At 37.9% G+C, this 14,807-nt stretch overlaps 1 protein-coding gene across 6 annotated transcripts in view; it reads right to left on the bottom strand.

Moving 5' to 3' along the window:
* Positions 1-14,807, bottom strand: part of ITPR2 (inositol 1,4,5-trisphosphate receptor type 2) — a 496,243-nt gene that overhangs the window by 206,191 nt on the left and 275,245 nt on the right. For all 6 annotated transcript variants that reach the window (XR_010411569.1, XR_010411571.1, XR_010411570.1 and 3 more), the window contains one exon: positions 10,062-10,170. Coding sequence is in view for 3 of the 6 variants with exons in the window: in XM_064591479.1 (XP_064447549.1) it covers positions 10,062-10,170 (109 nt within the window). In the remaining 3 variants the exon portion in view is untranslated. The remainder of the gene's footprint in view (positions 1-10,061; positions 10,171-14,807) is intronic.

Genomic DNA, 14,807 nt, shown 5'->3' with positions numbered 1-14,807 from the left:
GGAGCTGACACCCTGAGTTTTCATCCTTTTTTCCCTTTTCCTGTGTGACCTTGGTCAAGTTCCTTAACCTTTCTGTGCCACAATTTTCTCAACATGTTGTTATGAAGGTTAAATGAAGTAACACTAGAAAGCATTTATGCAAGCATCTGGCTTTTATAACATAGTAAACATCATAAAGGTGTTAGCTGTTACTATTTCTTAGTGTATGTACCTAAAAGTGGATAAAAATACATTTCCATGGGGGGGGTGGCCTGGGTGGCTCAGTCAGTTAAGCATCCAACTCGGTTTCAGCTCACTCAGGTCATGATCTCAGGGTCTTGAGATCGAGCCCCACACCAGGCTCCACACTCAGCGGGAGGTCTGCCTGAAGAGTCTCTCTCTGCCCCTCCCCCACTCTCTCAAATAAATAAATCTTTTTTTAAAAAAGAATACTTTTCTTTTTTTAAAATTTTTATTTTAAGATTTCTTGAACCTTCAGATTCGAACTCCTGTAAAAGAAGTAAAAGCCTCAAAGAGGTGGTTTAAAAAGGTAAAAGCAAATTTAAATTATCATTTATTTTCCCCAACATTATTTAATTCTCTCCCATGTGGAAAAGCATCACATGCAGAGCAGACTCAGAAAACTTTGATTTACATCCCTGCTCTGTCAGTTACTAATAGTATGGTTCTTAGTAGATCATTTTACCCTCTGGGCCTCGGTCTTCTTACTTATAAAATGGAGATTAAAAAATACTTTCTACCTCAGAGAGTACAGTGAGGATCCAAGAGCACACACATAGTTGCTCTGCAAATAGCCTTCCTAGAGTCGCACAGTCAACAAAGTTAAGTAACAACATCAATAATAATAACGGAGCTTTAGTACCTCACATACCAGATTATATATCCCCTCTCTGAGGACCTGTTCAAATAGAAGTTCAGGAATGAATGTCCTGATAGAAAGGTAAAATGTATCAGGCCCAATTTGCTTCACGAACTTTCTATGTACCTTTTCCTCCTTACAACAGGAACAACACAGACCAGCTCCAAAGGCCAACTTTCCTTGTGGCAGGAGATCCTGGTGCTACTGGAGATCACAGATGGAAGCTACAGCTAGTTACTCTAGCTGAGCTGACTAACTCAGTGTCCCAGTTTGGATGACCGGGCCTCAGCCTCTCTCCAGAGCCCCAGTTGCTCTGTCATTCATCTGGTTTTATAGTGGGCTTTTCCTCCTTCTTCTGTAGCCTGAGTCACTCACTAGTTCTTCCCGGGTCCCTTTAAGCCCTTCCTGAAAGAGAAGCTCAGTGGCTGGAACCTTCCTCCCATTTGCTTGTTCAGATCTGGTCATCCTTCCTTTGCTCCAGCTTCCTTTGGCTGAGCTCCCACCATTACTGTGCAGGGTCTGGGGACCCTCCACTCCCTCCCCTTTTGTTTTCCAAGTCAGACAGCAACAAACGCTACACAGTCCATCCAACACCATGCTTCCTACAAGATAATCTCATCAGCCCTCTATGCCATCGCTCTGTCCACTGCTGGCCCAACTCTGCATGCCAAGTATCAAGAAATCTGCCACTTCCTGGGCTGCAAAGAGATGGAAAGTGGAACTTGAAGTGATAATTCTAGAAGCTACTTCTTGGATACCACTACTGAAGGTAAATGTATTATACCTGCAGATAGCTGGTAACATTTATTTCTACCATGTGTGAATAAGTCAGTCCACAAACACTTACTGAACAATGACTATGTGAGGGGAACAATGCTAGACAATGGGAATACCCCAGTGACTAGGATCACCAGTCTCTGCCCTCACTAGGTACAACACTTTATGGAGAATGGAGTGGGACTGAAGAGAAATGCAGAACTATACCTTCATGGAATCTCAGGTTTGAAAGGCCTTCTGGACATTTCTTTATCTTATGCATCAGACCTATTGAGGAGTTTCTAATTTATTTAAAATAACAACGTAGAGCAAAGAAACTCTTCATAGGCATGATATTAAAATGTCTATGCTAACAAGACAGGTACGATTTTATAAGTGCTGAAAGGGTTACAAACTAAAATAACATGAAGTTAAAAGAAAATAATCAGGAAATGCTTCCTAACAGGGGTTTGTTTAACTTAGATTTAGGCGGAAGAAACTATCATAATATATTAATCTTCATGCATTTTTCTTTTTATTCTTTTTTCTTCCATTACAATACCATTTTTCACCTACAATCATTAACTACCAAATGTCTTACACTTACTAGTAGCAATGAGTGGTTGGCTAATTTTTGAGTACCAATGATGTTTTCATCATGATCTTTTTAGTCATTGATCTCTATAGAATCACAGCATATCCCAAAAACCACTGAAGCAATGATGTTACCATGTCAGATTTTTAAATGGAAAAGTAAAGGCAAGGTGTAATAAAGAATTTTGTAAATTGTTGCAATAATGAGATTACAATGACTATAACCTGGTAAATTTAGCAATTTTATGGCTTAACAAGTGACCAGCCAGCTCAGCAATTGAAAGAAGTAAATTTCTAAAAATTTTTGCTTTTATGCCCACCTTAATGATCACAGTCTTTTTGCCTAGATGAAAATATAAAATAAAGATTCCAAAGTTAAAGAGTATATTAATTATGTTTCTAAAACAGATCTTTTATTGTAAGGAGATATCACATATTTTCATATTTCCAAACATTTAGTTACCTAAATTTAAACAACACATAATACAATTTACAGGTGATTAAGATAGCACAACATATCTGCAACATCACTTATTGTACCTAGTTTAAAACAGCATTAGAACATTGCAAAAATAAATAAATAACTGCACTCACCTCTAAAGTGTATTTAATAAGATAGTCTACAAAATGCAGCTGATGCTAAAAACTGAAATTTATTTCCCCTTAGCAAAACAGTTATTACCAAATTCTTAGGCTGCTGTGCACTCTGTATAGCAATTCTACTTAAATTTGTTTATTTGCCTGCTAGAAAGTGAAATGAGTATATGCATAGAAGGTGAATGATTCTGCACAGACTCTTACTACAAGAGGAGCTTGATACAATTTACAAATTTGCAACAATGTGATTACTGCCAAGACTGACAGGTCTGCATATTTGATGTAGGAGGTAAATTTCTTGGTATAATTCTGGCTTATTCTTTTTTGCTGCTCCTCAAAATCAGAAATAAAAGATTAGTTACAACGATTTTTTTTTCCGAGGAAAAGAATAAATTCTTGTTAACTCAGCTGACGTAAATTTTAGAGTTTAAAAAAAAATGATGGAAGATATCTTAAAAATAACCAAAGGCATCATTTCTTAAAGACCTTTATTCCATATCACTCCAGATACCAACTTTTAAATCAAGAAGCCACTATCTGCCATCATTGTTCAATGTGTAAATACCACCTACCCCACTTGGGCATTTGTAAAGATCACAGCTCTCAATTAGATGCTGTGCCGTTTGTTGAATGCCACATTTCCGCAAGGGGCTGCCTATGGTGGTCATCTTATAAAGTACAGTTTAGAACTTTTAAATCTAATATGCAGGGTCCCAACAGCTCAGACTATGATCATAAGGTGGGATGTGGGGAGCTCTGATGATGATCTGTAGGTCTGTAACAATACACCTGAAAAATCCCATAACTATTGCATCATACTGTTCCCAACTTTCCCAAGTTCTTAACTTGGTCTAAAATCTCAAGCTTTTTCCTTAGTAACCTGCTGAATAATGGTTTATGCTTCCCAATACATATGTATGCAAATTTCATTAAGAATAAAATCAAAGAGCTTCTCATTTTATTTACCTGAATATCTGAGCAAATAAAAGGTCATGATTTCAAGTCCTATATCCTGTTTGGCTCTAATATGCTCATTAAGAGTGTGAGCTCAAGAGCCAAAATGTTTGGGCTGGGATACCAGCTCTCTTCCACCTGTCGGATGTGTGACCTTATATTCTATACCTGTTTCCTCACTAGTAAAAGGGAGGTAATAATGCCTCCTACCACATGGGCTTGAAGATGAAAATAAGATAATACATAGATCAGGGACAGTATCTGATATATATTAAGCTCCCAATAAATGCTAGCTGTTACCACTTTATAAAAATCAGTGCATAAAACCACTCCATAGCTATTATAGAGGCAGTTTCTATTAATCCCAAGGATATATATTGTAACCTGAACATTTTAAGAATATTGAATCTGACTGAAATATCTTTGTTGTCCTGTAGATCATATGTATGTCAGTGTAACTTATGAGTAGATAGCAACATATTCTCAGGGGAAATTATGATTGGCATTCTAAATAGGTCAACTTCTTTGACTACAGCATAAGGAAAGTACCTTTAAATTACCAGTTCCACAAGCCATCAGCAAATATTTTCAGTACGAGTTATCTTTTCCAGTTCTAAAGTACAGAAGCTACAAATGTTACATATTTAGGATCAGAGCTTATAGACATCTATATTTATGATTTATATATGGTTCTCCCTTTTTATGAGAGGAATAATTTGTAATGCTCTATAAATCTTCTTGGACATGTATACTAAAGAGTATAAGACGAAGGGGTGCCTGGGTGGCTCAGTTCGTTGGCGGCTGCCTTCGGCTCGGGTCATGATCCCAGAGTCCCGGGATCGAGTCCCGCATCAGGCTCCCTGCTCGGTGGGGAGTCTGCTCCTCCCTCTGACCCTACCCCCTCTTGTGCTCTCTCTTTCACTCTCTCTCTCTCTCAAATAAAATAAAATTAAAAAAAAAAAAAGAGTATAAGACGAGTGGGGAAAAAAATCCTTAAAACCAAACCAATCCTCTGAACACCGTCCTTCTTTGTTCCCTGCTCCCGCTCATCAGACCACCTCTAACCAACCCCCAGAGCTTGTGCCCTCATTACCACCTCAGGTAAACCCTTACTCAGATCTGGACCTGAAATGTCTTTAAATACACAAAACGATGGTGTGGTGCTATGATCACTCTGCTCTGTTCAACAGCACACATATCCTATCAGATATTTCTTTTTTGTGGTAGAGAGGTCATAGAAATAAGAGTAGGACAAAATGGCTTTCAGGATTGAGACCCTTGAAATCATACTGCCCTAAAGCCATTTTATTTAATTTTTTAAAGATTTTATTTACTTATTCCAGAGAGAGAGAGCGTGCATGAGCAGGGGGAAGGGGCAGAGGGAGAGGGAGAAGCAGCCTCCCCACTGAGCAGGGAGCCTGACGTGGGGCTCCATCCCAGGACCCCGGGATCATGACCTGAGGCGAAGGCAGATGCTCAACCAACTGAGCCAGCCAGGCGCCCCCCCCCCCAAAGCCACTTTAAAACATTCCTTCTTTTCCCTTTCCCTCCCCAAACTGTCAACATACATACCCTTACATGGCATTTTTTTTTAAAATTCTGGTAATTTTTCCCTTTAAGGACTTTCTATATACACCTTTCATGTTTTATCCTTCAAGAAAATTAAGTACTATAACTTATAGTATGACATATAGGTCATATATGATGACTAGGTGATTCACACAGAGACACACATAACAGAAAATTAAATTCTCCTCTACTTATATTATTCTATTGAGACTCTTCAAGATATTGCCCATCCACATTTTGTATCTCAAACTTTTGGCACAAACTAAGAAACATGAAACAAAAAGAATATTAAGTAAAATTCATCTAGGAATTGCCATCAGAGTATTATAAATTGTAAATGTTTTTAAAAATAACTGACTAAATACCAGATAAAATGTAGTTACATGATGATTTTACTTAAGGCAAACAAAATCAGAAAGCTGGGATCTTAAAGTTGGAAATTGTTTCAACCATGAAGCAAATTTATGCTTCATTGCTCCATTTTTTTTAATTTTACCAGCTACACAAACATACACAACTTCTGATATTACAAACCAAAGGAAGATTAATGTAAATGGCAATTTCTTAAGGTTTTAAATTTAAATAGGTGGAGTCTGAAACGTATCCCTATGCTTTTTAAAAAGTTCATGATACACCGCTTCGCTTTTACAGAAGACCCACCCTAGTACCTGTTTTCGCTCACTGAAAGAAATCTGAAGATTTTCACTTCTATAAAAAAAAAAAAAAAAAAAAAAAGGCAGGGGCGCCTGGGTGGCTCAGTTGGTTAGGTGACTGCCTTCGGCTCAGGTCATGATCCTGGAGTCCCGGGATCGAGTCCCGCATCGGGCTCCCTGCTCGGCAGGGAGTCTGCTTCTCCCTCTGACCCTCCCCCCTCTCATGTGCTCTCTCTCTCTCTCTCATTCTCTCTCTCAAATAAATAAATGAAATCTTAAAAAAAAAAAAAGGCAAAAAGCGAAAATGGTGTTCAGCATTTGTTTTGCCGCAGAGCCCTGATGGAGGCAGCGAGCACCCCAAACAGCGAGTGGCACCCCCAAGCTCCTTCCCCTGGAACCACACTCAGTGTCTCAGCATCAAGCCCCCAGAGTTTTGAACTGTGTCTGTGAGCACCCGTGCTTTATTTCGATTTAGTCTGTGCATTTGTTAGCAAGAGATGTCCCAAGGTATCAGAAAAGCCTAAGACAGGTTATATCTTAGGTCTAGGAATGCATAAACACTTTCCATATAAATTAATGGTTATCATTTATTTGCTTTATACCATTTTGGCCTATGAAAGGTTTTATAGGAACACTACTTTGGGATAGCAGGGGAAACGTGTATTAGGATAGCTAGTGCGGGAAAACCCTGGTACCTGGTGTGAATTCTCTGTTTTGATTTACTTCTGAGAGATCTTTTGGAAATGCTTCGAACACAAACAGTAGAAAACCAGTTGATGGTAGAAATCCAGTTATTAGACAACCAGATATTAGGTACCCTTTGTGACTTAATGCCATTCCAAGTGTCTCCAGGTTTTTTTGTTATATTCATTCACATTTAAACTGTCCTACATAGCAATTTTAATCAGCCACAAGTAAACTCTCCATCTACATACTACATGTCATCTCTGTCAGTAAAAGAACCGTTGTGATATGTTGAACGGTGGCATACCCCAACTATGTCTATGCCCTAACTACCAGAACCAGTGAATATGTGAACTTGCAAGGCAAAAGGACTTTGCAGGTGTGATGAAGAATCTTGAAATAGGGAGAACAGACGGGATTATCAAGGTGGGTCCAATATCACTGTAATTACAAGAGGGAGGCAGAAGGGTCAGAGTGAGAGATGTGATAATGGAGTGTGTGTGGGGGGGGGGTGGTTGAAAGATGCTATCCTGCTGGCTTTGAAGATGGAGAACTGAGTCGCGAGCCAAGGAATGAAGGAGGCCTCTAGAAACTAGAAAAGGCAAAGAAAGTCTCCCTTAGAGTCTCCAGATAGAATATAGCCCTGCCAATACCTTGATTTTCGGCTTTTGACCTCCAAAACTGTAAGATAAATTTTGGTAAATGGAAAACTAATACAATCATGAAAACACAGACACCTATAATCCTGCTACTGATAATCAGGGTTTTTTTCTGAGAGCACACAATGAGTTGTAGAATATCTTTGACCGGTTTCTGAATCTGTTACCCAGTGCCATTTCACCCAGACTGGTGAATCATTTCACTCTGCCCCCTGCCCCCCGACCCCCGACATGAATAATTGAGCTAAGTAAAGTCCTGGTCTGGCATTTACTGTGTGACCTCAGGTAAATCACATACTGTCTCTGGGTCTCCATGACATCCTTTATAAATGCTTGGACTAAATACTCAGAAATAGCCTGAAGCATCATAAAAGGGAGGCACAGTGTATTTTGGTAATTCTATTGAGAAAGTAATCACCACTGGCTGGAACAAGTGATAAGTACTACCCATTAGAGCTCCTCCACAAAGATAACACTGGGGGTTTTGGAGGTTTGTTTGGATTTTAGCAATACATGATTCCAAATGTAGCAAGGTTTGGTGCAGGATTAGCCTGAGGCACATTGCAGGCACACAACAGCACAGATTTCTGGAGGCTAATGGATGAGGAAGGGTGGGGGCAAAAAGCACTGGGGACATTATGGAGCGTCTGGAACACCAAGGCAGTGCAGAGCCCCTGACAGTTTCTGAAAGACTCTTACGATCTCTGCAAACTATATTCCATGAGTCCACTAGCATGTGAATTGTACCTCACAGTGGCCCCTGGCAAGCTGTGTCATTCCTCTCTTAATCTCCATTGCCCAGGCACAATGCCAGCATTAAATATTGTTCATAGCATATGTGTTAAGTGACTGAGTGAATAACCCCAACTAGCCTTTCTCATCTTAAGTCTTCCCTTAGGGCTATGTCTTGCTGGGGCCATTCACCCTCATATCATATGAGAATGGTGCCTCTTGGACTTTGGAAAACAGCAGCTCTAGCTTCTTTCAAGCTCTGTCTCAGAGAGGTGGACTACTGGAGTTTTCTAGCAAGAGATAATGAGAGTCTGAAGTAGTGATAGCAGTGGGAATGGAAAGGAGATTTATTCTAGGGTGGTTTGGGAGATACACTCTAATACTCTTGATTAGTCAAAGTAAAATCTTTTTTTTTTAAGATTTTATTTATTTATTTGAGAGAGAGAGAGAGAGAGCATGCAGCAGAGGGAAAGGGAGAAGCAGAGGGAGAGAGAGAAGCAGGCTCCCTGCTGAGCAGGGAGCCTGACGTGGGGCTGGACCCCAGGACCCTGAGATCATGACCTGAGCCGAAGGCAGACGCTTAACCAACTGAGCCACTCAGGCGCCCCTCAAAGTAAAATCTTACTTTATTTCTTTCTTATTTTCTTTAGAGCGGTTCCATAATAATCTGTTATATAAAATCGGAACTCTTACGTATCTCCTGTTAAGCACAAGTTACTATTACTGTAAACCTCACTCTTCTGTCAAAATTTATATTGACCCCATTTTTCTATTTTAGGATCTAGTACTTTAATCAAAATCAAACCAGCTATAGCAGTATTTTAAAGAACCAGAGAAAGAAAACAATAAAGTCTGAAATTGACTATTTTTTACAAGCGTACCAAATACTCAGACTTATAAGCATTTTTCTTGAGTCCTAGAAACATTGTGTCATAGAAACATTTGCCAAAATTGCACTGACCACCTTTATTTCTGTAATTCGCTTCCCAAACATAGTTTAAATGATGAAGAGAACTAATGCAAAGCAAAAGTCATTTTGATTATAAAGCAAGCATCTGATTCAAATAGAGTAGTTTGAAGTTATGCCCCTTCTATTAATATCCAAGATTCCATTGCATTTCTTTTCTACAAGATTAAATTAAAAAAAAACAAACCCTGACACTATGATCTTTTTGGAATTAGATAGCATATACATAAATTAATAAATAAAATTCTTCCTATTTTAAACATATCAGATGATTAGTACTTACAGAATCAGACCAAAAAGTTATTAAGGAACATGGTACAAATTTTGTTTGATACCTAACATATAAGTATAGGTAGCTAGCTAAAAAAAAACAAAAAACAAAAAACAAAAAAAACCCACCTCACTGGATTTATATTTTATATTTAAGTGTATCACCTTGGGTATTAGGCATGCTGCTAGCTATATCTTAATGAGCACCTGAGCTGTCATTTTTAATAACAGAATGACAATTATTATCTGTAAGTTATATTCCCTGAAAATCAATACTTAAATTAATATAGGTAAGAATAGAAGCTTACTATTCCACTTACAAAAAAATATTATTATTTTATAATACATGGCATAATATTATAGAAAACAAAAGCGACATATATTTACAATAAAAGATCAACATATGCCCAAATGCATAGACCATTTTAATATGCAGCAGAACTTTATACAGAATTTTAATAATGAATCTCAGTTGTTCATTGTAAAAAAAAAAAATCATTTGGTCTATATGAGAAAATACACATATTGAAGATAAAATATAATAAAACAAATGAGCCAAATACTTGGGCCATTCTAATCTTAGTTTTTTCTCAATTCAAAGCAGACATGAAAGATGAATACCAAACAAACAAATTATCTAATTCATCTAAGTACTATGCCATCAGAATGTAATATAAGCAATCATCTCATAGCCCATGTAATTCATTGGTTATGGCATACTAGAAATTCTACTTAATTTTCAAATACTAAAAATTAAAAATATATACCTCTTCCACAAAGCTGTCTTTCTTCTCTAGCATTTCTCGTAAAGTCTGAAGAATTTTAATGCACAGCTTTTCTTCTTTCTCCATTAGTTTCTTTGTATGATTAATCAACCTTAAAGCAGAATATTAAGTCTTAAATACAACAGTGCTTTCTCTTCAATCTACTAACATCATATACTAAAGGGGAAAGAGTCACATTATTATTTGAGAATATGAAGTAAACATGATACCTATTTTCAAAACTTTTAAAATTACACTTCAGCTCACAGACTTTGTATTATAAAACATCCTTTGCTTTACAGGCAGTATATCTCAGTGCTTTTAAATTTATTCAAGTAGCATACTTTTAGTGGGACACAATACTCTAAAAGACAATGAGACACTGATTATCTTTAATGCCATCATATGAACTAAACCAACTTTACTAGTAGAGAAACGGGAATATTTGCAGCAAATTACATTTTATTATATTATGTTATACTATATTATTTTCTATAGACTATCTTACCTTAATTACATAGGTTCAGTAGCAGTATACAACACTGCAACCTTAGCATAATGGGCTGTTTTCCAGTTTCTGTTAATAATAATAATAATGTGCTATTTTTCACTACTAGGGCTTGGTAGAAACAGGCAGTTTTGTGATCAGAAGCCAAAAACCACAACAACAAAGTAACACCAGGACAGTCTATCCATGTACTATTTTTACTATAATGTGGGCAAAAAATTCTAATTTTATAGTGGTAACCTTTGCACTGGTATTCTGTCAGAAGAAAAGTTTGAGGATCATAGTTATATACCATCCTCAAGAACTCAAAATCAAGTAAAATGTTTATAATCAGAATGCATAGCTTATCCTATATAACTCTGAAAAAGCTAGTTCTCACAATGACCCTGTGAGACATGTCTTCCTAGAAAAACAGAATGATGTCGAACATAATGGAATGGCCCCATTTCAGTGACATAACAGGAGTACCATGGGACATAACCCTCAGGAAAAGTGAGCTTTCACTAGAAGATGACTAGTCAGAGCTTATCAGGTGTCAAGGTGAAGTACTAGGACTACCCATGGATTCTCTCAATTCATCTTCCCAACAAGCCAATGGCACAGGTTCTATTACCTGGCTCCTGAGAAAACAGAGGTCCAGAGAGATAAAGCAACTTGCCTGTAGTGACACAATCATTGAATGGTGGGATCTGGAAATAGACCCATGTCCATCTGACCACAGAGCCAAGTTTGTGAAGCACCATTCTGTGGTGACATGACCCATTTACTAATCTCTTGAGTCTCAGAGTTACTGTGAAGAGAGTCCCCACTCAGCCACCTCTTATGTGATATGGTAAGTGTTTCAACACAGGTAATGGCAAATGCCATAAACTGGACAAAGAAACTACTACATTCTTTGGGGAAGTTTCCTAGGGCTGATAAAAGGTTCCAGTGAAGAGATAACTTTTAATGATGAAGATTTCACCCAGCAGGAAAAGGTGGAGAGAGAAGGCGTCCTTTCAAAGGGAAGACTATGAACAAAGGGCAGAGGCAGAAAGCTGACCTTCCTGTCCAGGAAATGATAAATACTCTATCTCCAGCTGACACGTGAAGACATAAAAGAAGAGAGGATAAGAGATGCAATCTGAAAAGAAGGAACAGGCAGTATTACGCTAAAGAGTCTGGAATGTACGCTATAGAAAATAGGGGACCTCTGTTTTAAAGGACCTGAATGACCCTGCCTACGTGTGAAAGATGACATGGAAGAGTAAGAACAAGGCAAGGGATGCACAGGGCATGTGATGGGGTAATCTACAAAAAGCAATATAGAAATAAAACAGCCAGGACTTGGTAAGTAATGACAAATCAGAAATGGAAGAAGAAGAGGAAGGGCAGATGACAGACACCTGAAATTTATGGACAGGGTGAGTGAATGGACAGGGATACTTTTAAATGATACCCATGCCATGCTGAAGGAGGAGCACACAGTGAAGGAAGGAACAGTGATTTCCTTTCAGACATGTGATCAGGTTCAGCAGGCAGAATAACTGTTCTCAAGTTCTCCTTGCAAGGTAAACACCTGCCTTCCTGAAACTTCTGCTGTTTTGTCCTTTCTTTTGCATGGTAGTCCTTGAATGCATGAACATAGTTTTGGTGGACATCGTAAATTTCCTTTGATTTTTTTTTTTTCTCTCAGGCTATTTTAATTTTCTTTAACTTTTCTTTAGATAAATATTTCATTCACCAACCATTTGAAAACATCAAGCATAAGGGTGAATACCATTTGCTAGGAATTTATACAAGGTATTCATCCGTTACATAATGTCTGGTTGAGTAAAATCTGTGGCCTTCTACATCAAAAACTAATGATGTAATGTATGGTGATTAGCATAACATAATAAAATTAAATTAAAAATAAAAATAAAATCTGTGGCCTTCTAATATTGCTTTCTATGATCTAACGAAAAAATAAGTTTCACGAAAAAATGCACCATATAAGTACATGTGTGTAGTGTATTAAACTAACACAAAAGTTATATATGAGATGCACTGATATTTTATATTTTTTAATTCATTTTTTATGGTTGCCTCTGCTCCCTAAATTAACTTTTAAACCCATTAATGAATCACATCCCACAGTTTGATAAACTATGAGATTATCCTTCATAAGGGAGGAGTTAAGTGTTAATTTGAATAGATTGTAACCAGACGTCTTAAAGGTTAATACCCACATTGACTTATTCTCTCTTTATTCTCTTCTGCCTCAATTTATGTGACAAAGTAGATATGGGAATTTGGGATCTTTCCTGGGATCTACCCCTCACATTCTCCAGCAGACCCATCTGAGTCAACAAGTTCCAAAAATTAAATTCATTTGAGGAAGTCGGAGGCCCCACAAAGGCCTTGGACCTAAGCTCTCTTCTCCAGCTAAGCTTTACCAGAGAGCTCTGCACAGTAATACAGGGCCCCTTGCATAGCTATTAATAAGGTTGGATTCTAACTTTATTAGACATCCCTGCAAATAAAACCCTTGGTTCTTCACAGAGTTAGGGAAGGAGTAGGAAAAGCACTAGAGCAGAAAACAGACATTCTTGAGTCACTGGCCATACTACAATCATAATAGCACAAAAATCTCTTCTCTAACCACAAAAGTATGTGACATCTCTTTTTTCCATCTGAGTGTAGTATCTGTAATATGTTCCTACTATTATATTGCTCTGTTTCTCTCCTTTTCGGTACCTGGTGTTGCAACAGATTTGCTTTTAGCACATGTTCAGCTCAGGCCAATATTTTCTTGGCATTGTGAGTCACTCTATGTCATCTTTACATAGACCTACATCTTTAAGTTCTCGACCGGTGAAATCCAACATAACTTTTTCTGCAATAATTGAGACATTCTCTATCTGTGCTATTAAATTTGTTGGCCACTAGCCACATATGGCTATTAAGCACTTAAAATGTGGCAAATGTGATAGGAACTGAATATTTTCTTTATATATTTTTATTAATTTAAATTTTAACTTAAAAAGCTATGTGTAGCTAGTAACTACCATACTGACAGCCTAATTCTTGACATTGAAGCAGCAAACTTTTTTTCTAAAGAGCCAAAGAATAAACATTTTGGGCTTTGTAGGCCACAAAATCTCTGTGGCAACTAGATGACAATACTATATAGCCACAGACAACATGTGAATCAAAGCGTGTAGCTGTGTTTCAATAAAACTTTATTCGCAAAAATCATCAAAAGGACCAATTTACCCCGAAGGCCAGTGTTCGCCAGCCCCTGTCCTAGACTATCAAGTCTCTGGGACATATCTATAGTATCATATTAATTTCCTGGACTTACAATTCTCGATTACTACCCGCTTTTTAATTCACATTCTATGCATTGATATACATTCACAGGAGGTAAAGGATATTTCTCAAAGGCCCTATTACTAGTGAATACCTCTACTTATTTTTTTTTTTCTAATGGCTTCCATGGTTATCAGTTTTGCAGATACACTGGACCTCTTCACTTAAAAATTCTAATCAGAAGACTGACAAGTGTCCAGACGAACACATTCTTCCTAGTCCCTATAGGACATAGTGGGTCTAGAGCCAAGAATCCATGATTCTGGCTATAATACAGAAACCCTGCCTATTCTTCAAAATGATTCCTGCAGTCAGTTCTTCTCATCCCATATCTTGTTTTCTCTCCACAAATCCCAGCTTTAACTGGTAAAAGGAAGGAACACACTTCTTGTGTCCCCCAGTCCTTCCATTTTTACCTCAAGTGCATCACAGTCAATGGAGGGGGTTTTAGCAATATCCTCAACCATGTAGGAATTAGCTGTGATAGATATGGTCAAGGGGTTAGCAAGTACCTCTGACTGGCCATCTTGAGTGAATCACTCAATGAGTGCCCTCACATTAAGACATGGCTCTTTTTTTCTGGAGCTAGTTACACTTTCTCTCGCAACTTGCAGATCTTCTGAGGGAAATAGTAGATGAGAGGCTGCAGATGAGGATGATCAAGGCAGCAGAGGCTGTGTGGAGACGTCATAGCTCTTCATCTAAAGCATGCCTCAGCCTTCCCACCACAAAAATGAGGCTGAGTCCTCAATCTCACAGAGTGTTGGTGCAGATAGATTCAAGAGGTAAGCACATGGAGGACAATAACACACACAACAAGACCTCAGTAAATGCTAGTTTCCCCTTCTTTCCATTATGTTAATGAAAATAAGTGACTTTAAACAAGAATCTTTTTGAAGGTCACACCA

The sequence above is a fragment of the Mirounga angustirostris genome, unplaced genomic scaffold (genome assembly GCF_029215605.1).
Source record: "Mirounga angustirostris isolate CCGP_5_RB_7025 unplaced genomic scaffold, mMirAng1.0.hap1 SCAF_5, whole genome shotgun sequence".
In the NCBI taxonomy this organism is placed as follows: Eukaryota; Metazoa; Chordata; class Mammalia; order Carnivora; family Phocidae; genus Mirounga; species Mirounga angustirostris.
This window is presented reverse-complemented; position numbering and strand designations above follow the sequence as displayed.